The sequence below is a fragment of the Macrotis lagotis genome, chromosome 1, assembly GCF_037893015.1.
Source record: "Macrotis lagotis isolate mMagLag1 chromosome 1, bilby.v1.9.chrom.fasta, whole genome shotgun sequence".
Lineage (NCBI taxonomy): Eukaryota > Metazoa > Chordata > Mammalia > Peramelemorphia > Peramelidae > Macrotis > Macrotis lagotis.
The window spans coordinates 358,327,099-358,350,437 of NC_133658.1; the positions used below are offsets into that span (position 1 = coordinate 358,327,099).

At 41.7% G+C, this 23,339-nt stretch overlaps 1 protein-coding gene and 1 long non-coding RNA gene across 6 annotated transcripts in view; one reads left to right on the plus strand and one right to left on the minus strand.

Annotated features, from left to right (window-relative positions):
- LOC141505882 (uncharacterized) overlaps positions 1-13,679 on the plus strand; it is a 35,931-nt gene extending 22,252 nt beyond the window's left edge. The window contains exon 3 of the long non-coding RNA XR_012473719.1: positions 13,283-13,679. This is a non-coding gene — a long non-coding RNA (uncharacterized LOC141505882). The remainder of the gene's footprint in view (positions 1-13,282) is intronic.
- Positions 1-23,339, minus strand: part of ZNF341 (zinc finger protein 341) — a 33,247-nt gene that overhangs the window by 2,691 nt on the left and 7,217 nt on the right. The window contains exons 2-12 of one of the 5 annotated variants that reach the window (XM_074212144.1): positions 18,285-18,395; positions 15,672-15,859; positions 12,768-12,929; positions 10,581-10,841; positions 9,138-9,333; positions 8,183-8,267; positions 7,659-7,849; positions 6,977-7,167; positions 6,359-6,567; positions 3,643-3,739; positions 2,138-2,270 (exon numbers count right to left, since the gene is read on the minus strand). In XM_074212144.1, the coding sequence (XP_074068245.1) occupies positions 2,138-2,270; positions 3,643-3,739; positions 6,359-6,567; positions 6,977-7,167; positions 7,659-7,849; positions 8,183-8,267; positions 9,138-9,333; positions 10,581-10,841; positions 12,768-12,929; positions 15,672-15,859; positions 18,285-18,395 (1,824 nt within the window). Of the gene's footprint in view, positions 1-2,137; positions 2,271-3,642; positions 3,740-6,358; positions 6,568-6,976; positions 7,168-7,658; positions 7,850-8,182; positions 8,268-9,137; positions 9,334-10,580; positions 10,842-12,767; positions 12,933-15,671; positions 15,860-18,284; positions 18,396-23,339 lie in introns of those variants that run through there. The other 4 variants (XM_074212143.1, XM_074212145.1, XM_074212146.1 and 1 more) reach the window with 4 other exon arrangements.

Below are 23,339 nucleotides of genomic sequence, written 5' to 3' on the forward strand. Positions count from 1 at the left end.
ACCAGGGGTCAAACATCTACCATCCTTTTCCCTGAAATGGGAGGCAGGGAACCTCAGCACTGAGTGATCTGGGGGAACAGAAGTCCATGGTATTCCCACCATTCTTATTCTTGAGGAGCAGCAAGAAGATTGGACTCCTTTCCAGGAGAAGGCATTTACACACATACAACTCTCTAAGACCTTAAGGTTCAGAGCTATATTAGCAAATGGATTTCCTCACTGGGGAGTTCCATTTATTGAAGAAATCACAGGTTCAGGAAAAAAAAATATTACTTCACTGAAGAAAGAGGAAAGGAACAACCATTTATCAAACATCTGGAATTATTACTCATTTGGTCCCCAAAACAACCCTGGAAGGAAGGTGGTATTATTATCCTTGTTTTACAATTGAGGAAACTGAGGCAGGTTAAGTGTTCTGACAAGTGTCACACTATTAGTGTTGAGACCTGATTTAAACTCAGTTCTGCAAGCTCCAGGCTTGAAGTCACAAAGATCTGAGTTCAAATCCAACCTCAGATACTCACCAACTATGTGACCCTGAGTAAGTCACTTAACCCTGTTTGCTTCAGTTTACTCATCTGTAAAACGAGATAAAGAAAGAAATGGCAAACTACTTCAATATCTTTGCAAGAAAATGTCAAATGGGGTCATGAAGAATTGGAGGTGATGAAATCACTAAATAACAACTACCTGATTTTATAACTAGCTAGATGGTACAGTGGAAAAAGTGCTGGGCTGGAATCAGAAAGACCTGAATTCAAATCTGATTTTGAGCACTAGTTGTATGACCCTAGCTAAGTGACTTTACCTATGTTTGCCTTAGTTTTCTCAACTGTAAAACTGAGATAACAACACCTCTCTCTCATGGCCATTGTGAGGATCTAATGAGAAAATAATTGCAAAGCCCTCAGAGCAGTGTCTGGACATAATAGGTGCTATAGAAATGTGTGCTACCTAGAATAGATAGAGAGACAGATAGGAGGGAAGGAAAGCAAGCGGGGGGGGGGGGGAGAAGAGGGATGGAAGGAAGAGTGGAAGGGAAGGAAGAGTGGAAGGGAAGGAGGAAGAAAGAAAGGAAAGAAAGAAGGGAGGCAAGGAGGATGAGGGAAGGAATGAAGGAGGGAAATGAGGAAGGAGGAAAGGAGGAAAAGAAGGAAGAAGGAAGTAAGGAAGGGAAGGAAGAAGGAAGGAAAGAAGGAGGAAAGGGGGAGGGGAGGAAAGGTGGGAAGGGAAGAAGGAGGGAAGGAAGGAAGGAAGGATAGAAGGGAGGGAAGTAAGAGGGAAAGAAGGAAGAAGGGAAGGGAGGACAGAGGGAAGGGGGAAGGGAGGAAGGAGGAAGAAGGGAGGAAGGAAAGGGGAGAAGGAGGGAAAGAAGGAGGGAAGGGAAGAGGGAAGGAGGAAAAGAAGAGGGAGCATTAGACCTGTGCTCATATCTTTGTGACTCTAAGCAAGTCACTTAGCATCCATCTGCCTTAGTTTCCTCTTCTGTAAAATGAAGATAATAGTACCTATTTCTCAGGTTGTTGTGAAGATCAAATGACATAATATTTTAAATAGGCTTTGCAAATCTTAAATCACTCTGTAAATGCAAGAATTGGAACCTGGTCTGAGAAATATAGGCTCTGAATCCTTTGAACACAACAGTAATGATTATTGCTGAGGATAATGATAATAAAACTCTGCTTTACTAAAAAAGGTAAACATGCTCCCCAAAATTGGAAAGCCCCAGACCCTACTTGTAGGGACAATCATAGAGGCCCAAACTAGAGAGAAAATGAGATTATACAACAGGTGACTTCTCCATCACAAGCTGGGTAGTAGGGTCTGAAAAAAGTCTCTGAAAAAAAGGGTAGAGGGCTAGGGATGATGTGTGGAGACTGTCCCCAGAATATGAGTAGCATGAAAAAAAATATGGGAGCAGGGAGGAATGAAAAGAAATTGGGATCAGGGGATAAAAGGTATTTGGATCAAATTGGAGAAAGAAGAGAGGCAAATAGGGAGAAAAGTCTTGAAGTTAAGGTAATGGTTACAGTAAGGCTTCTGAGGTAGTGAATGGAGATGTGAAAGTGGGTACCAAGAGTAATGCCAGGGACAGAAAGGCCCAAGGCAGCAGCCCTGGGTGACTGCCTCCACCTACCAGAATGGATATGGGCATGCAGCTTGAGGTAATGTTCCCTCCGGAAGAACTTCTTACATATCTGACACTTAAACTTGCCCCCACTGCCATGGGTGGGCAGATGACGTCGAAGGTACCGCTCACAGGGGAACACCTGGGGGAGGAGGAAAGGAGGCATTATCAAGAACCAAGCTCACCAGGAACCCCAGCCTTCTTTACACTCTAGTCCCATGAACTGGGGGCTCTCCTCACTAGGCTAATTTAAGGAACATTTCCTACTGGGGAATGAAGACTTCTATTCTGTTACCTAAGAGACAGAGGCAGAAATCTGCTCTGGCTACTACTGTAACTGCATTGCTTACCCCTTCTCCCCCACTCTTGTGCCCAGGGAGAAGCAAGAATGCAAACAGGTTAGAGAACATTGAAACCAATCAGTCAACAGCTATCTGACTACTCTGTGCTAGGTTCTGAGATGGGTACAAACACAGAAAGGACATAATAACCACACTTGAAAAGCTTTTTTTTTTCTCCCTAAACATCATAGTGTGAGTTCTTCTATAAAATTACACCAAAGTGGAGGATATCCAGGTGAGGAGATGGGAAGGCTCTCGACTGTGACCTCCAAATATGGGCTTCATTCCATTAGCATTTCCTCTCATCCAAAGGGCTCCAGGGCAGAGACCCTTGGACTACTCTACTGCAGCTGACCTGAACACCTGCTCCAGTTCCCCCCAGAGTCCCCACCCTGTGGCTTTGGGAACCGAGGCAAAGACACAGAAGAGCTACTAACCAGAGTGGGGTTTCCAATTCCCCTCCTGAGCTAGCTCAGTACAAAGCAGTCAATCCTCTGAGATTGGCCCTGCCCCCACGGCGAGCCTCTCACTTCCTTATCTATAAACAGAGGAGTAAGTTGCTCAATTTTAGTTTGGAGTTTTTATATTCTTTGTGGGGGCAAGGGGGAATGATCAAGTAAGCTATGAGAACCCCCATCTGTCCCTTGACTCTTCATGGCTCTAAGCCCTCAGGGGGAAGGGGAGGAGCAAGGTAATGACAGGTCTCAACCAAAAACACTCCACATACTACTAGGCTGAGACAGCCAGGGTCGGGACAAGGGTACAATAAAGAGGCTGCAGCCCCACGGGCCAAGTGCCCTGCTCATAAAGAACAGGGGGATTATTTTAGCAACCAAGTCCTAAAGTCCCCCAATCTGTAAAACTCAAAATCACCATTGTGGTAAAAGATATAAGGGCTTGAGTCCTCCAGTTCTTAGGGAGGGGAATTTGGGATCTGGCAGAGCTCGAGGCCCAATGCTATCCATAATAAATGTTACAGAGATACTTGGAGTCAGAGATAGACTCTTCAGTAGTAAAGGAATGAGTATTGTCTCTTCACCTGAGACACCCCAGAGGACCTCCCAGAACATACTGACATAGGAAAGGAGAAGAGGAAAAAAAAAAGGAAGAAAACTTCAGTTTCTGGGTCACCCACTCTTTCCAAGTTCCTTCCTGGGGAAAATAAGCACTCACCTTCTGGCAGTGTGGACAGGGGAAGTTGTGAGTTGCTGTCTGGAGATGGTGCTCCAGGGCTTCGGGGGTAGAGTATTTATTGACACATTTGACACACCTGAATGGAAAGAAGTAAAAAGACTTGAAAAGATGACAATACTAGAGACTGGACTCCCCAGGACAGGCAGTCAAAACTCAAACCAGACCTCACACTATTTCTTGTCCTAAAAATCTATCCAGCGAACAGCAGCACCTTTGGAATGGAGGAAAAGGATTCTTAGTAAGGCCAATCAGAAATTCTCCATCCTATTCCCAGGTCCCTGATGACTTGTCTATCATATGGCCTAAAATCTCTGATTAAATCGCATTATCCTACTGACTATGCCTTAAACCTTTCAAATTCCTTTCTCATTTCTACAACTAATTAGGACATTTTTTTTGAACCACAGAGCTAACTCCCTTCTTAGGCTCTCAGACATTCTAAAAGTCCTTTCAAAAAATGGTTTTCAGGGGCGGCTAGGTGGTACCGGCCCTGGAGTCAGGAGTACCTGGGTTCAGATAGGGTCTCAGACATTTAATAATTACCTAGCCATGTGGCCTTGGGCAAGCCACTTAACCCCATTTGCCTTGCAAAAACCAAAAAAAAAAAAAAATGGTTTTCAAATTCTTTCTGCTAGTTAATCACTTTGATAGTGAAAGGAAAAAAAAGGGAACACCAATCCATGTTTTCACTTGTCACAGAAAAAAAATAACCAAAACAAATGAAAAATAGTTGTTTTTTTATAGATACCATAAAGATGCCTTAAGTGATGAATTAATATGTCAAGAAGTCATGATTTTTTTCAGTACAAAAAGTTCCACCACTAATAGCAACTCATCAATAACTGAGTCTTTTAGGTCTCTGATTAGGTGCTACTATTCTCTTGAAGACTTTCCTATTGCCCTAGCTCCTATTGCCGAATTTGCTATCTATTCTGTATCTATCTTCATACTTAAATGTTGCCTCTCCTAAATAAATTGTAAATACCTGCAGGACAAGAAGGCTTCCTTTTTTCTTTTATCCCTTGCTCCTAACATATACTTTCTGGTCCATAGGGGCCTAAGAAATTCTCTTTGGTTGGTTCACAGTAAGTCTTAGGGAGTTGCCAAAGGCTCACAGAGAAATCATTTGCTCCTAATCACCAAGTAAGGATCAAAGGCAGGATCTGAACTCAGGTATGACTCCAGTGGTAGCACTCTATCCAATAGACCATGTTGCTTCTCAGCCTCTGGGAGGATACCTATGGACCACAGTTTGAGAACCACTACCTTAATGTGAAGAATTAGGGAAAAGGGGAGGGGAGAGAAACAGAAACATAGACAGAAAGGGGGAGTAGAGAGGAAGGGGAGGGGAGAAGACTGTGTCACCCTTCTGCATTTCCTAAATTCAGATATCTCTCTCAGAGTTAAAACACTTTCTTTTGTTTCTAGCTGTACCAAAGGGTACCTCACTTCCTGCATTTCTCTTAGCTTGATGAGAAAAGCCTGCATTTTTCCATACAAAAGGGAAAACTTTACATATTTCCAGTTGCTACTTCTTAAGGTTTAATTGAAGAGTAAACAAGAATCATTGTGATGGAAATAGGAAGGGTACTACAGACCCTGAATTAAAGTCCCTCTGCCATACTCCTCTTTACCAAGCTCTTTCTGAAGTCTGCTCAAACAGTCTAGTTCCAAGATGTTTCCTAACTTTCAGGGGGCTCTAAACCCTGTTGAAGAATCAGATCAGAAATCATCTGGATACTAGCTGAAGAGGTTTGGTTGCCTAGGATACCAAGAAGGAGTGGAGCTCTCTGCCTATAGGAGGGGTGTTTTGCTGCTAAAAGGGTAGATCTTTCAAAAGGGTAGAGACTTCTTTTTATTTGGACCTGACTTAAAATGGACTAAGGTCTCTTTGACTCCAAAAAGGGGAGGTCAAAAGGCATTTATAGTGAGAAATCAAAACTCAGAAGCATGTTATGGGGTTCAGATCACTTTTCAAAGATGAAGGGGAATAGTCTTAAAAATTCAGGTTTCACATTTATAAGTCTGTACATTCATAGATTCCAACAAATAACCTTGGATGCCCACACAAATACTGCACATTATGTAAGGCACTGTGGGGAATGAAATGTCAACAATGCATTTCTTGGGGAGAATCAAATGTTACCTTCTGCCACTTATCAGCTACATAACTATGGGCTGGTCATTTCACCTAATCTATGCTTTAGTTTCTTCATCTATAAAATTGGGATATTTGCTATCTCTTTCTGACAGAATTATTATGAGGGATGTGCTTTATAAACTTTAAATAAAGGCTGTTATTAGTATAGATGAAAAAAGTCAGTTTGGGGCAGGTGACATGTTATATGTTAAAAAGAAAAAAAGTTTTGGATATGAATTAACCAACATGTCCTGTATGGACATGTAAAACGATACCTACTAAATGATCTTTGCTCTATTCCTAGTGCCCTCCTCTCTCCCTCCAGCCTCATCCATGACTGTCAGAGCCATGGTCCATTCTAGATGTCACCCATGCTGTGAGCCCTCAAAACATTTAGAAACTTGTGTGTACACTAACTAGTCCCAACAGATAACCCAAGATTGTCCATTTGCTTGGCCTCCTGGCACATCTTTAAAGGTCTGTTAAGGTTCTGGGCTGCACAAAACCTCAGTCCTGACTGCCCAAGGACTCTGCCTGGAGATGGCCTGGCATTACTTGTAGATCGTGACATCCTTCTTGGGGCTGTGCTGAGGCAGGAGGCTGTGGGAGTACTGGTGCACGCCCAACTCATACAGGGAGGGGAAGTCCTTGCTGCACAGGTGACATCGGTAGCTCAGCTCCTCCTGGTGACTCTTGATATGCTCCAGGAACATGTCTAGCTTCTGGAACGTCTGGGCACAACTCTTCACCACACACTTGTACACCTAGAGGGAGGTCCCAGGCAGTGGGAAGAAAGGGGTAAGCAGTGGGGAGGGCTGCCTACCCCTTCCAATCCCTGCTGTCAGATCAGTCGTGACCTAGTATCCAGACAAATAGTTTCTACTACCTCCCACAAGAATAGTGCCATGGACATGAGGCTTGGTTGATAAACCAGATGCATTTGTTCCACAGGTTGCCCTTCTCTTGGGGTTGCCTCAGAACCTCCCTCTCCTGATGAGGTTTATGGCCCTCTGGGGCAAGTCAGCAGGCAGGCCCACTCAAGGGGAATCTGCAGGCCACATTTGCTCCATCTCTATGGCAGGGCCTCTGATAGGAGAGGAAGGTACCTAGTTCCTTCCCCAGGCTGGACTCAGGAAGAGAAGGTGAGGATGGAATAGATCAGGGCCTACCTACCTGCTCATTCTTATGCTGGGTCATGTGTGACTTTAGCTGGAAGTATGTACTGAATTTATTTGGACAGAACTGACACTGGTAAGAGCTGTCGATGAAGACCACCTGCTTGGCTTCCAACTTTCCTGCCTCGCTTTCATCAGCTGAAGCCAAGACCTGAGGCTGGGAGACACTCCTGGGGGGCTGGCTGATCCCTGCAGGAAAGCACAGAGAGGCTGAATCAGGATAACAGATGAAAAAGAGCTCAATTAATCACGATCTACCGAGGACGGATGGTGTGCTTGGTATGACACTAGGTACTCCGGGAGATAAAAAAGAAAAATGAGTCTGTTCCCTCAGGGAGACAACATTCACATGAAACATTTAAATAACTGTGGCAGGCAATAAACCTAGATTTACCATACAGCCCTTAGGGAGGAGAGGCCTGGAGATAGGAGGAGCTGTGTTCTGCCCGCCAAGTGAATAGTGGCTAGCACCAGGAAATCTGAGGATCCTGGGGACGAAGGCCCTCACAAGAAAGGCAGGGATGCCACCAGCCCAGGGACAACAAAGGAAGACTCCACAACACTGTCCTCTGGACACAGAATACTAACAGAGCTTTAGGAGTGAAGTATCTAGGGCTGCCACATCAAGCTCCGGTCTGACCTGCCCAACACCCAGCCCCTGTGGCTGCTCAGCTCCACACCTGGGTCCTCCTCATTCTCCTGATGGGTGGGGTTCAGTGCCATAACCTGAACTGTCACTGAGTTCCGAGAGATGGTGCACCCATGTCCTGGTGGCCACACTTTATGGGTCTGCATGTGCTTCTTGACATTTGACTTCTGTGCAAAGGCCCGGCCACAGACAATGCACTGGAAGGGTTTCTCCCCTGTGTGACTAAAGGAGAAGGAAGTCAGTCATCTAACCTTTACCTGAGAGAGAGAGAGAGAGAGATGCCAGGTACTGTCAGAAGCCAGACAAGACCGTATGGATTCAGGAAGAGAAAATCCACACACTGACTGCCTGTACCCACCCTACAAGAGCCTGGAGGGGGATGAAGGGTCCCTTACTTACTCTAGAGACATTGGCAACAAAGAAAAAGATACCAGGGTCCTGCTGTGGTCAGCACTCCCTAAACAGAGTGGGGCAGCAGAGGTCTACCAGTCCAAGATGGGCAGAAGGGCTGGGTCCCTCCTCAGAGATAATAGCAGACCCTTTCCTCACAGGTACCTCCGGATGTGCTGCTGCAGGTCAAAGTTCTTGGTGAATGTCTTGTTGCAGTAGGTACACTTGAGTTTCTGGCACTTGGGTTTCCCTGCAACAGAGACAGAATGAGAGAACAGAGGAAGAATTAGAACAGCGGGGAAGTAAAGGGTAGGGTCTTACTTGTAGCTTACCTCAGGGCAGCAGCCATACACTAGGCTCTTGCACGGCAGAGGCAAAAAGTGAAGGCCCAGATTTCATCCCCCCCTGAGGAAAGCATCCAGGTCCTCTTCCCCTTCAACTTCTGTCACCTGAAACTAATGGATCCCCACAGAAAAGACCACAAAGGGAGGGCTCTTGATCTATTTTGTGTGATGGACCCTTCTAGCAGTCTAGTGAATGGATCTCTTCACAGAATGATATTTTGAAATGCATGGGATTACAAAGGAAATTCAATATATTGAAATACAGCTGTCAAAATATATTTTTTCTTTTTTTTTTTTTTTTTTTAGTTTTAAAATATATTTTTAAGAAAAGCCTCACTACAAGGACTCCAGGTTAAGAATTCTGCCCTAGGGTCACCTCAGGTGTGTCCTGCCTAACATTCCCCTCAAAAGAGAGAAGCTGTTCAGGTAGTTCAACCAGCAGAAAATGAGGGCCATCTGCTCAGACCCTTCTCAAATTCTAAGCTCCTTAGGACAGGAACTGTGGTTGCCTTTCTTTAGGACAGTAAATGCTTTATAAACACTTATTGTCCAGCTGTCACCTATATGTGACGCCCAGCTTTGAGGTGTTAGTGTATTCAGCTTCCATTATAAACCTAAGTATATCATTAAATTCATGCAGTCCACACACACAAGATTTCTGATCACGTGGTCTACTACTGAATGCTCCTGGAAACACAGCCCCAACAATCAAGTGCTCTGCTAAAAAATGTCAGAATGTTTGGCCACTGGCCAAGGAAAAGGGACCTGAGCCCTACCTTCTTGGAGCCCGCCATCACTTTTGGGGCGCCGGGTCTTCAATGTGGAGGAAGAATTGAAAGCAGCCATGTTATCACTGGCAGGATTGGTCAAGGGAGCAGGTGGGCTTGGTCCTTTGGGTTTGAAGCCCTGTTTCCCGGGGCTATACACAGGGGGGCTGGGATACACAGGATTCTCCACACACTGGTTTGGGACCTGAAAGCACAGTTATCAAGGAGAATTCACCGGTCTACTTGGAGCCACCTGAACCAAGGATAGAAGATAGAAAGGATAGAAATGTAGAAATGTGAGTGCCAGGTAGGACCTTAGCAATTTTGGTGAATCCCTGTCCTTCTCTGTGCCTCCAAGATCCTTCTCTGTAAAATTCAGGGAGGTGGGTAAGATGACTGATAAGGTCTCTTCCAATTTTAAAATCCTCAGTTTATGAGAAATCTAAATCAAACTCTATTCAGCAGAACTTTATCTGAGGTTCTAAAAAGTTAAATGATTTGCCTTAAGCCATAAAGTAGGGCAATCCCCAATTCAGGACTGCTTCCACTACTCCATGCTTCCACTACTCTAAGAATCTTCTCTTCTTTTAACTTTCCTCTTAGTGCCAGCATGTAATACATAGTATATAATATAACAGTGTAAATGCTTCTTCCTACTTGATCTGTCCTAGCCCCAGTCTCAGTGAATTCCTCCTATATAATAATTTTGAGGGAAATTCAGTCAGATCACCCCTCTCCCATAGATCTCAAGTGACAACCCCATCTGTGGCTCCAATTCAGCCCATCTGCCACTGCCTCTTGCCTGGCTAGCAGAGAGAAAAAGCAAATGTGAGTTTCAGAAAACAGTAAATTGATATCGAAAAGGTATCAGCAATCTATTAGAAAAGCCTGGGACACCAAGCATACTACCCACCCCTTGGAGACCCAAGCAGAGTTTAAAAAGAAAAATTTATCCCCAGTCTCCAAAAGGGCAGCCCAGGTACAATTGAAGGACACCAGGTCTAGAGCTGGAAGGGCTCTTTAGTCCTCAGAGACTCTTTAGAACAACCTTTCTCATTTTATAGAGAAGGAGATTGGGGCTCAGTGGGAAAGTGACTTGCCAAAGATGACACAGGTTGGAAGCAGCTTTTGAACCAAGGTCTTGGGACTCCAGAGGCAGTGCTTCTTCCATCCTGCCAAATGAAGGCTAGAGCCTCTTTAGAAATCTCGTCTTTAATCTTGACATTATGTTAGCAGTTTTTCTCCTCTCTAGTTCTGCCTTTCTGAGTTGTCTTCCCACTAATAGCCTGGGAAAAAGTTCCAATTTTAAGTCTTTTCATCAGAGCCTCTCTCGCAACCAGGATCCTGATTATCCATTGCTTTTTATCCTTTCACCAGGAAACCTCTGGCTGTACCTTCCCTCACTGGTGGTAAAGTTCTACGGCCTTTCCCCAAAGATGAGTGTCCCATTACCTCTATAGGTGGGTAGGGCTGCATCCCCAAAGCTTGGATCTCCACCACATTGCTTCCTGCCAGGGGGACAGGGGCATTGTAAACCTCCACCACTCCACTGCTAGCCGTGTTGGGACGTCCTGGAGCCCCAAGGTTCTGAGGAGGAGGAGGAGGAGGAGGAGGGGGTTGTGGGGGAGGGGGAGGAGGCAATGGTGGAGGTGGTGGAGGAGGTGGTGGAGGCTGAGGGAGGTAGCCAGGCCCTGAGTGCATACTCAGGCTGCTCTAGAATGAGAAGAGATAAAATAGAAATCAGAAAGAAAGATGGCATTAAGACTGAGTATCATCAAAAAGAAAAATACTTTAAATTTATAGTTTATATAGTTTTAAGTTCTTGTATGTAAAGTAGACTATTTGATACTTATAAGAACCCTATTACACAGGCAGGTAGACCATGATCCTCATTTTTATAGATTAGGAAACTGAGGGTTGTTTAGGGAATCCAAGTGACTTCAACAAAATAACATATACTATGTCTCTTTCAACCCAGAAACCAAACCCACCTGTGAAAAGCAAAGTTATTTGGGGAGTAGGGTCAGAGGAAGAATCTGAAAGGGAGACCATGAAATAAAGCTAGATTTGTGCTCGAGATAGAAATGGTCCTTTACTGCTTTTCCTTCTGGCTAAACCACTGCTATGAATCCCCAAAGCTCCATCCCAGGGTGTGACTTCATGGTCCAGAACAAGCAACAACCATCTCTTTCACCAATATGGTAACAGTTCTTTAAACTATAATTGCTTATTCATTTTATAGTGTCAGGTTTGTGATTTCTATTACTCTTCTTATGTCACAAATAAGGTAGAAAGTATGTGTTTGCTTCTTAGAATTTCCTAACTGCAATGCCATCTTTCCTCTTGGAATGCAACAGAATTGATATTGTTTGCTAAATAATATACACAAGCATATACATTCATACACAGTAGTATTAATAACTCAGGTATTTTTCCCTAAATTAGAATCTTTATGAATTTGAAGTTTATTCCTCTCTTCCCCTAGAGAATCTAAACCAACAAGTCTATGTGAAATTCCCAAGAGCTAAAGCTCTAAGGACTTCCATCCTAGTGTCTTTAATTCACATTTGAGAAGACCACTACTCTGGTGATAGACTGACAATTTAGAGGCAGAACTCTTTGGGAAATGCATGTCTATATTAATTAGCTATTTCCCTGTATATTCCCATAGTTTTAATTGCTTCTTGGTTTCTTTTTCTTTCAGTCCTAAAGTAGCCAAGAGAGTTTGTCTTTGCCTCCCCAATTATACCTTCATAAAATAAGTTTCTGCCTAGACCCAAACAATCCCATAGTACCTGGGATCATAAAGAAGAGTCTTCTTGTTAGCCAATCTGGAATAGATGAGGGTCATCCAATCCTATCATTCTCATCTTTTTCTCAACCAATTACAGTTCTCAAAATTCAGACACAGAAATCTTGCTCTCCACTCATCACTGTCCTAGAATCCTTAAATGGAGGGAACATCCCTGACACACATCAGAGGAAGGAAATTTTTTTTAAAAAACACAAAAGTAATTCTTGGAAGGCATACTGAACAGTCATGCTGAAACTCAATCTCAATGCAGATTTGGAGAACTGTGGTACACCTTTCCTGAGGCCTCAATCATCTGTGCCTTTAATAAGCTTCATTTGAAAACAATTCTCCAGGAATAAAGAGAATGAGATACGAGGGAAATTTAGGCAATACAAAAAACAAAAGATATTAATAAAACATTATTTTAAATTTATTTTATGTGTCTATTTGGATGCATAAATCTTAAGTGGGAATCTTTTCCTTTTCCAACTACAGAAACTGGGTTGCCACATAATCACTCATTTAGAAAGACCTTTGCTACCAAATGTAGGCACTAAAATGGGGAAACTGATGTCTCTTCATTTTAAAAAACTTAGACCTCACATTAGAGAATTCAAATTGCTACACTGAGGAGCCCTAATTCAAGAACCTAATATCTGATTTAATTATCAGAGATCAGAATTACTCATATGAGAGAAAATAAGAAAATAAATCATTATTTTTCAACAAGATCTTTGAAATACAATGGGTGGCTTATAGATTAGAGAGTGAACCAAGACAATAAACAAATTTAATGTTATGAAGAAGCTGTACTCTTTCCCTAGCAAGGCATGAATTTTTCTTACCTGCACAGGAGGCTGTACAGGGGGTTGCACAGGGGGCATCGGCTGATCCAGTGACGTAAAGGCTGACATAGCTGACATGAGCACTTCATCACTCACCAAAATGTTCCCTTGCACCAGAGTCTGGATTAGAGGGGATGGGGGCACTGTGATGTATGTAGAGATCTGCTGCAGGGAAAACACATAAGAACTGGACATCACACAAAAAGGAATCTCCAGCATTGGGAAGAACCCAATGCCCCCTCCTGGGGTACCTGGAGCTCTCTCTTCTCCCATCACTTGACAAAGAGGCAAAACAGGAAGAATACAAATACCCCTGTTCAGAGATGTTAGCATCTAATAATAAAAGAAACTAATTTTATAAAAATCTTTTTATACTGTTTCTGATGTCTATGTTTATAATAAACTCTAGACTTTCATTTGCTTTCATATTGACCAAGTGAACAGAAAGGTTGACCAAAAGCCAAGGGATAAGAAAACCAAGAAAAGTTGGAAACTTCTCTTTCTCCATTTTACAGATAAGAAAACCAAGGTCCAGGGAGTTAAGTGACTTACAAAAGAAAAAGAAAGTGTGGGATTTGGACCTTGATCATCCCATCTCCAGAACCAGAACTCTAATGACTACCCCACACCATCATCCACAAGATATGCCTTCCACAGATAAAAATAAGAATGATTCAAAACAGGTGAGAGTCTGCAGGAGACAGGGTGTTTAAAGAACAAAATGACCAAACACAATTTAATCACTTTCCTTTTCTATGCTTCACTAATTGCTGCAAAAGACAGAAGGGCCTCTCATCAACCCTATATCTGAGAGAGATATTTATAAACCTTCAAAAAAAAATACTAATCTCTATTTTCTTTAAAATAAAACAAACTAAACTTATGACTGAGTAAGAGAGGACATTATCAATATATAGCACATATTAACTTATGATATATAAGGTATATTAATATTCCATCACTCAACTATCCCTTCTTGCAAGTCTAAGAAGCTCCATTCTCTCATAGGGAAGTAAAGTTAAAATTAATAATGATTATAATAATAAAGCTAGCATTGACATAACCCCTACCAGACTCAATGTTAAGCACTTTATAAATATTATCTTATTTGATCCTCATGACAATTCTAGGAGGTAGGTGCTACTATTCCCCCCCCCCCATTTTCTAGTTGAGAAAACTGAAATAGAGGTTAAGTCACTTGACTAGGGTCACACAGCTACTAACTAAGTGTCTGAGGCCACATTATACTCAGGTCTTCCTGGCTCCAGGCTCCAAACTCTCTCTATGGTACCACCTAGCAGCCCCCTATATTTTTGCCATGGAGTCAAAAACAAACCACTTCACGTCCTCTACTGACAGAGCAAGCACTAGGTGTTATTGCTTATAAATCTGCCCTTGTCTGAGATTATCATCCACTCTCACCAGAATGCTAACATTCAATCAGCCAACTCTACGGAATTTCTGTTCTTTGAACAAAGGAGAAAAAAATTTAAAAGACATATTGAACTTTAATTGGGCTCAAAATACAAAGTTTTAAGGAGGAAAGAGACTTGACCAAACAAAGACACAGGTTTTTAAAAATTTTTATGGAGCTGAAATCTTTCTCTGAAGTTTGCCAACCCAAATATAGTAATGTTTTTATTGCAGTGAGAATCCAGAGAAGTCAGGCCAAATGAGAAATAAAAGTGACCAGCCTAGTTTCATTGTTTTGATTGAAAGAAAAAAAAATGTAGGCAATTCCCTCCCTTTAGAATGTTTTGTAGCTCTGAGGTCTTCTACCTGAGAAGCCAGCCCCCTCTGACTAATTTTTCTTTTTAATAGCTAGACCTCACCCAAGTTGGAAATATGATGATCATTTATGAGTCAATTCCAAAGCTGACTGACCTAGAAACTTTAATTTGCTCCATTTCCAAAGGGAAGTTTCATCCCTCTTTTAGGCAATCTGGTAGTCTCCCCCCCCCCCGCTATTCACCCCAATAGTATTGGTTTCAGATAAAGTGGAAATACTTGACCAGCTTTAGCCCAATGTGGCTCAAAACTCCCCAGCTTGGGTGACCTAAGGTCTCAGCCTCCCCTACTAGCAAGGAATTCTAATATGTGGCATCACACATAGAACTAATTTTCATTTTAAAAAATTGTTTTTAGTTGGTTAAGTACAGTGAAATCAACCCAGGATACTGATATACTAATATAATGTTATATTAACTTACGGATCTGAGAGATCCTCTTAAGGCAAAATTTAAAACATGGCAAAGCCATAAAATGAAGATGTAGCAAGTAGCCACTATCAGGATTTTTACTTCAATGTTTAGCTTACCTCAACATTTCTAAAATATTAAGCCAGAGAAATCAACTGCACACAATCTAAAAACTGTACTTGGGGAAAAGACACTGATGTCAATCCAGGGCCCTGGAAAATGAAAGTTAATTCACAGATAACTGTCCTGGTATTATAGTTGTTCCCTTAAACATAGAGGATAGGTTTTCTTATATTCTTTTTTATTGCCATTTAGAAACACTTTTTGGGGGGAAAAAGAAAGCTCACAATTCTTTGCTTATGATAAGAGATAGGAAAGAGAATCAGAATGTCTAGGGAATAACCTGGAGAACCTTTCCTCAGATCTCTTCTTCCTATCTCACTTTAGTGGACACATTTGGACTCTCCTAGAGTGTCATCTAGAAATTTGTCAGTATATACATAATATGTTTACATTTTTAGAATAGAGAATGTGAAGAGACCAAAGAGGCTCCTTCCCCTGAAAACTCTGCTAGTAACTCAGCATTCTATGGTTCTCTTCCAACCCTTCCTGTGAGTTGAACTCCATTTTTCCATAGCTGCTACCTCACCTCCCTTTACCTCCCCAAGTCCCAGCTCTGAAGATACCCCTCATTCCCAATGGTTACCTGGCGATTGGCTGGTGGAGCCTGCTGCACAGATGTGACAGAAGGTGCATAGATGCTATTGGTGGCCAGGGAGACAGCAGCCAGTGCAGGGGCGCTCCCCTGACACTGCTCCCGCTTGTGGGTCATGAATGCTGGTAATGAATTGAATTGCTTTTTACACTTCCCACAGAGAAAGACATCTTCATCATCTGTAAGTCAGATGGGGAGAGGGCAGTAACAGAGAGTAAGGCAAAGTAAGAAAAACCATGTCAGAGAGAATGGCAGAAAAAAAAAAAGAACCAGGACAAATATCTGATTTCAGAATGGCTGTTGTGTTCCATGTCTGTGATCAGGAAGGTCAAGTGAGTATTACTGGACACATCAGTCAATGAAAACATATTTACTGAGCACAGCCAATACATGGAGACCTCTGCTAGGAGCTAAGGAATAAGAGGGCACAAGCCCTCCAGGAGTTTAAGAGGTATATGTCAAAACACATAATGCATATATGTACATGTGTGAACACAGATTAAAAACACTTACTAAAAACAAGAAACTGAAATGGACATAATGCCACAAATATTTATTAAATGCTTATGGTATTCAGAGTACCAATTCTAGTCAGAAAGGGGAGAAACAAAGTTTAGAAGGGACATGGCCTCCACAATTAAAGAACATAAATTCTAGTTATAAGGATAATATATAATACTCAATAGGAAGCATATTAGTGAGTTACAAAAAATAAACCACCACAGAAGTTTGTGCTAGGTTATATATGGGAAAGGTTACAAGGACATCTCAGATAAAGTCCCAAGTGAACATCATGAAGCTCCTATTCTAGCTGGGAGTATCTTATATGTATATAGAAAATACAAAATAAAACATTGGTGCTCTAAGAGAGTGATGAACAAAATGCCATAAGTGTTCGTAAGAGGGAACACTTACTTCTGGCCAGGTCAATATAAAGTCACATGTGAAACAAAAGACCTGATATCTATTAACTGTACTGTGGATCGCAGCAATCTGAGCTGGATGGGGCCTTGGCATCACATGGTTCAGCCCCTTCATTTCATAATGAAGAAACTAAAGCAGTGTGGGATGAGGGTGGAGGGGAGGAATGACTTGGCAGTTAAAAAAGCAAAGCCAGAATCTCAATCAGTGCTCAGAGACAGAAATTTGGGTCTCAGTTTTCCCACTGACTCCCTTTTTGATATTTAGCAAGCCTTTTGTGCCTTCTGTGTTTTGGATTTCCTAGGAACAAAATGGAAAAAAATGTCTGGCCTGTCTGCATATCACAGGGGCCCCAGGAAGATAAATAAGTGAGTGGTTGTTAATAAAAGGTTTTACAGGGTCTCTGGGTAGGACAGTTTAAATGTGCAATAGGAACACTGTGCTCAGTCCCTCTACACCGATCCTATTTTCTCAGCATTAAGGGATCCAAAAAGCCAGTCTGGATTCTAAGGGAAAAAACAAATAAACAGACAAGCAAATCCTATAGGATGGTGAAGGACTGAAAAAGGGGAAAGGAGGAGAGCCTGGGAGTAGGGACTCTTTTAGGGAATGGTGTGTAGAGGGAAGAAGTCTAAGGAGCACTACAACAATATAGTTCATCTCTTCTTTATAGCCTGTCTTCTACATAGCTGATAAAATAGCACTGCTAAAGCACAAACCTGACCATAGCATTTCCTTACTCAAGAACTGTCAGTGGTTCCCTCTTGCCTTTAGGAAAAAAACACAAACACATCAGCTTGAAATCTGGACCATTCCACATTGTGGCTCCAGCCTACCTTTCTAGGCTTCCTGGACATTGCCCCCTTTACACCCTCTCCAGGAAAACTGACCTACTTCCTGTTCTCCACAATTGGTTCTCCCTTTCCACCACCATGCTCTTTTTGTTTTTTTGTTTTCGCAAGGCAAATGGATTTAAGTGACTTGCCCAGGGTCACACAGCTAGGAAATTATTAAGTGTCTGAAGCTGAATTTGAACTCAGGTCCTCCTGACTCCAGGGCCAGTGCCCTGACTGCAGCACCACCTAGCTTTCCTGCACCACCATGCCTTTACATTTGCTGGCCATATGCCTGGCAAGTGCTCCCTCTAGTAGATGTCCCTGGGAATCCTTAGTTCTTCCAAGGCTGAGCACAAATGCTCCTTCCTACAGGAGATCTTCCTGGATTCCTTTGACTGGTAGGGTGCTCTCTTCTTCCTCCAGTTACTTTTTTTTTTTTTTTTTAGGTTTTTGCAAGGCAAATGGGGCTAAGCAGCTTGCCCAAGGCCACACAGATAGGTAATTATTAAGTGTCTGAGATGGGATTTGAACCCCGGTACTCCTGACTCCAGGGCCAGTGCTTTATCCACTGCACCACCTAGCTGCCCCCTCCAGTTACTTTTTTACCAAAGTATGTGCATATCTCACTTCCCCCAAGGACTGTAAAAGTTTCTTGAGGACAGGAACTGTTTTTCATTTTGTCCTTGTACCCCTAACAGCCAGCACAGTTTTTTTTGCATAAAAGATATTTAACAAACTGCTAAAACAAATTGCTTGTCAAATTGAATTGTTATGAATATGCTTTTTGGCTGATGATCTCCCACATGAAGAGCAGTTGATATTTATCAGCTTCTGAGTAACAACTCACCCAAGGACTGGATGGCAGTAGGTGCATTGACACTTGGAGCAGTTGGGTCAGGAACTGCCCCTTGTCCATCCCATAGTGACTGAACTGCCAGAACAGTCTGGTTATCTATTCCTAAAGAGAAAAATACAATCAGATTAGAAACTATGCTCAGTCCACATCTTGTGACTCTCCGTGGTAAGCCTAAAGAGATCCAAAATAAAAAGGAAGATTTCATTTATACCAAGAAATGTTTATTGAACATTTTTGTGGCAGCAAAGGATTGTAAGCCAAGTTGATTATTAACTGAACAAACTGGATACCTGAATGTAAAACAAATCATAAAAATGATAAATATCAAGAATGTAAAGAAATACCAGTGCTAAGTGAAGTGAGTAGAACCTGGAGAATAATTTATACATCTTCAAAATAATTGTTTTAAGAAAATATCTTTATGGGGCAGCTAGGTGGCGCAGTGGACAGAGCACTGGCCCTGGAGTCTGGAGTAAGTGAGCTCAAATTCAGCCTCAGACACTTAATAATTACTTTGTTTTTATTTTTTTTAATTTCTTTTTTCTCCTCAATGAAGGGGTGGGATCAAGGGAGAAAATAGATATAGGGTAGGAAAAAAAATAGGAAAGAATTGTCCTTGGAGCTTTTTTTTTCTTTCGATGAAAAAAAGAGCTGGGTGTGGATGTGCAGGACAGGAGTTCCTGCAGCTGGAGAGGCTGAGATGGATAGGCTAACTTGAGTTTCAGGAAGCTCTGTGCTGCAACAGGAGCAAAGCTCATTGGGCATTCCACATTAAATTTGGCACAGGACTGGTGAGCCTACCACCAGAGCAGAGGGTCACCAGATTGTCTGGGCAATAAAGGGTAATGCCATATCCCCTACTCCCCAACCCCAAAATGCAGAGAGAATAGAAGGAAGACCAGAAAAAAGCCCAAGCAGACTAGCTTTGAAGTTATAAGGCAAACATATACTTATAGAGTTCTGGTTCTATCTGTTTTCTATTGTGTAGATAGAAATATTTATTTTCTTTGGTATTTATTAAGTTCAGAATAATTTTTTAAAAAAGGATTAGAGGGAAATATGGAAAAACATTAATTTATGCAAAATTAAGCAAAAAGGGAAGAATAATATATTACAATGTAAATAAACATTAAACACTATAATTATTATTTTTTTTTTGCTTTTGCCAGGCAATGGGGTTAAGTGACTTTTCCAAGGTCACACAGTTGGGCAATTATTAAGTGTCTGGAGGCAAATTTGAACTCAGGTCCTCCTGACTCCAGGGCTAGTGTTCTATCCACTGTGCCACCTAGTTGCCCCCACACTGTAATTATAAGGATAAAATTTGGTCCCAGAGAAGAAAAGAGAAAATGTACCTTTCTCCCTTATTTTCACCTATAGGTGTGGAATAGTACATATAATATCAGATTTGGTTGATATGATGATTAGTTTTGCTGATAAGATATTCTCTATCCCCATCTCTTTATTTTTTTATTCTTTGTTATAAGGGATAGTTCTTGGGGAAGGGGCTGGAGTAGAAGATTTTTTTGGAAATTGAAATCATATAAAACCAAAAACTGGTAATAAAGATTAAAAAAAAACCATGCATAGCTAAGTCTCCTCAGAAGTCATAGCTGCTCCCCAAACAGTCACAATATAAACCCTTACCTAAGGCCCACCATCCATATCACATGGATTGCTCAGGGCTTACACTGTTTTATCATTCTTAGACTCAGGAACAGTTCTCTTCATCATGAATTAAGAGGGAATTACATGAGTCTTCCTTTGTTAACTTTATTAAAACTTCAGGGTGTGATTTGAACTTAAAGTTAAGCTTTCTTTTAAAAAGTCAGTATCCTTCTTGCCCACAGCTCAGGGACTGTACAGTTTCATACAGCAAATGCCTCTACAGTATCTCAAAAGCCTAAAGTCATCTCCCAAATGCCTGAAAGTGGGGCAACACATCACCTTAGCCACAACTCTTTCATGCTGACTGATTTTGTATAAATTAATGTTTTTTCATATTTCCCGCTAATCCTTTTTTTAAAAAATTATTCTGAACTTAATAAATACCAAAGAAAATAAATATTTCTATCTACCAGCTTTGCTTTACTGGTCTAATTTTAAAGCAACAATCCTGAAAGTTGAGGTTGGTCTGAAAACCAACTGATAGTAGCCAGAAGTATTCTAGGCCTGGGAATCCACCATCCATGTCTCTCTCTCCATGGCTTTTTTTTTTTTTACAGCCAGGTAATTATTAAGTGTCTGAGGCCAAATTTGAACTCAGGTCCTCCTGACTCTAGAGCCAGTGTTCTATCCACTGCACCACCTAGCTGCCCCATCCATGGCTCTCTTAAGCATGGCTCTGTCTTATTTACCATGGAAGGTCAACTAGTGTCAACCAAGGGCAGTAGGTGGTGCAGTGGATAAAGTTCTGAGCTGGGAATCAGTAAGATTGAGGCTCAAATCCAAACTCTGAATTTGATCCTGTACAAACCACTTCACCTCTGTTTGCCTCAGTTTCTTCAACCATAAAAAAATGGGATAATAAATGCCTCTGTCTCTCAAGGTTGTTGAGAGGATCAAATGAGATAATATTTGTGAGCCTAGCCCATAATGGATGTTATATAAATGTTTACTCCCTTCCCCTGCATGGTCCCATTGGTGTGAATTCCATTCTACCTAGGGCTGTTTATCTGGATTGTGACAGGGGCTGAAGGCACACTTAGGCCATGTGGACAGATCCATGCTTAAGGAAAATTATTTTGGCAGAATAGGTAGCATAAAATAGAGTTGTGAGGGATCTGAAGCAGAGAGACCAATTAGAATTGAGCAGGGCAGCTAGGTGGCACAGTAGATAGAGCACCGGCCCTGGAGTCAGGAGAATATAAATTCAAATCCGGCCTCAGACACTTAATAATTGCCTAGCTGTGTGACCTTGGGCAAGTCACTTCACCCCAATGCCTTAAATAAATTTTTTAAAAAAGAAAATAATCAACAACAAAAAAGAAGACTATTGAGGTATAAGGCTGCTAACTGTATCAGTAGAGAGAAGGGCTCAAATGTTCAAATGTTAGGAAGATAGAAACAGCAAAACTTGGCTGATTGTATACCTGGGGTGAGAGAGAATGGAGAATACAGGATAATGCCAAGATTATAGACTCGGAAGACTGGAAAGCTAGTGATGCTTTAAAAAGAGAGAAATTTGGAAGAAGAGGTTTAAGTGGAAAGATAATGAGCTCAAGTTTGGAAATCAAATTTAAAATATCTCTAGGATATTCAGTTGGGCAACTGGTGATATGGGACTGAAGTTCAGGGGAGAAAATGGGGACAGAATGCAGATTGGCATGGAGATGATAGTTAATCTGAGTGGTTACCAAAAAAAGGAAGGAGAGAGAGAAGAAAGGGGAAATTGGGTCGAACCTCTGGGAATATCCACAATGATGGGGGTATGATATGGATGATGAGCTAGCAGAGGAAACAGAAGGGGCAGTCAGGCAGGTAGGTGAACCAGGAAAGTGAAGTGTTCCAAAAACCCAGAGAAGAATAAGCACCTAGAAGAGGATGGGTCAACAGAGTCAAACGAAGCAGATAAGCCATGGAATAGACCCTAACCTTTCTTAACATATATCTCCCTGCCTCCTCTACCACCAAAGTCTTAAAAATCAGAGCTAAACTTGGAATCTCTAACAAATGGTGGGATTTGAGCTGCGAATTTAAGGAAGCCAGGAAACAAAGAGAAGTGAGGAGCATTCAAAACAGTAGACAATCACTGAAGCAGCACAGAGAAGAGATGGAGTGCTGTTTAAGGAAGAGCAAGAAGGTCAGTGTAGATGGATCATGCAGTAGGTGAAGGAGAGTTAGACAAAATTTAAATGCTAAAGGATTTTACATTTGATACTAGAATAGGAAGCCACTGAAGTTTACGGAGTAAGGATGATTTATTTATGATCAGACCTAAGTTTTATGAAAATCACTTTGGCTGAGGAAGAAAGGACAATTTGGAATAGCGTGAAGCCTGAAGCAGAGAGGTGAATTAGAAAGCTATTATAATGAAAACCTGAACTAGGATGGAGGCTGTGTGAGTGGAGAGAAGTGGATACAAAGGAGGGATGCTATGAATATATTTGGCAACTGATATGATGTGTTGGGTAAGTAAGAGTAAGGAATCAAGAATAACACTAAGGTTGTAGGTTTGGGTAAGTGAAAGGGAAAGGGTGATGTTAACAGTAATAGAGAAGTTGGAAAGAGAGGAGGATTGGGTGAGGGATGAATGATAGAGGATGGGGTTGGTGGGAGGGAAAGACAAAAATAATGCATTCGGTTTTGTACATAATGAGTTTGCAAGGTCTACAGGTCATTCAGTTCAAGATGTCCAAAAGGCAGTTGGTAATTCGGAACTGTAGCTCAGGAGAGAGACTAAAGCTGGATATTTACATCAGAGAATCAGCTCCATAGAAATAAAAATTGAACCAATGGGAACTGATATGATTATCAAGTTAGAGAATATACAAGAAAAATCCAGGGGAAGAGAGTGATGATGGTGAAATGAAAAATGATAAGCATTGATAAAAGAGCACTAAATATGGCAACTAAATGATCACCAGTAATGAGCAGTTTTAACTGAATAACGAAATTGGAAACAAGATTTACAAAGAAGGTGAAAGAAGTGGAGACAGCTAATATAGACTTCCTTCTCAAGGAGTTTAGCTGAAAAGGAGAAGCTTTAGAGTGATAGCTAGTGGGGGATTATAGGATCAAGTAAGGGTTTTTAAGGATGGGGAGATATGGGCATGTTTGTAAAGCATTTAAGAAGAACAATACAGAACAAGATTGAGGAGAGAATGGAAATGACAATGTGGACAAACTTGGAAAGACAGGAGGGGATAGGATCAAAGGTGCATGTAAAATGATCTTGGCAAAGAACAGGGTCATTTCTTTATATATGACTATAGCAAAAGGGAAGATGTATGAGAGACAGGAAAAGGAGGAAGAAGAACATCAAATGCAGTGGCCTTAAGTTTTTTGGTGAAGGGCCTCAGCAAAGAGGCTGGGGGAGGGGAATCC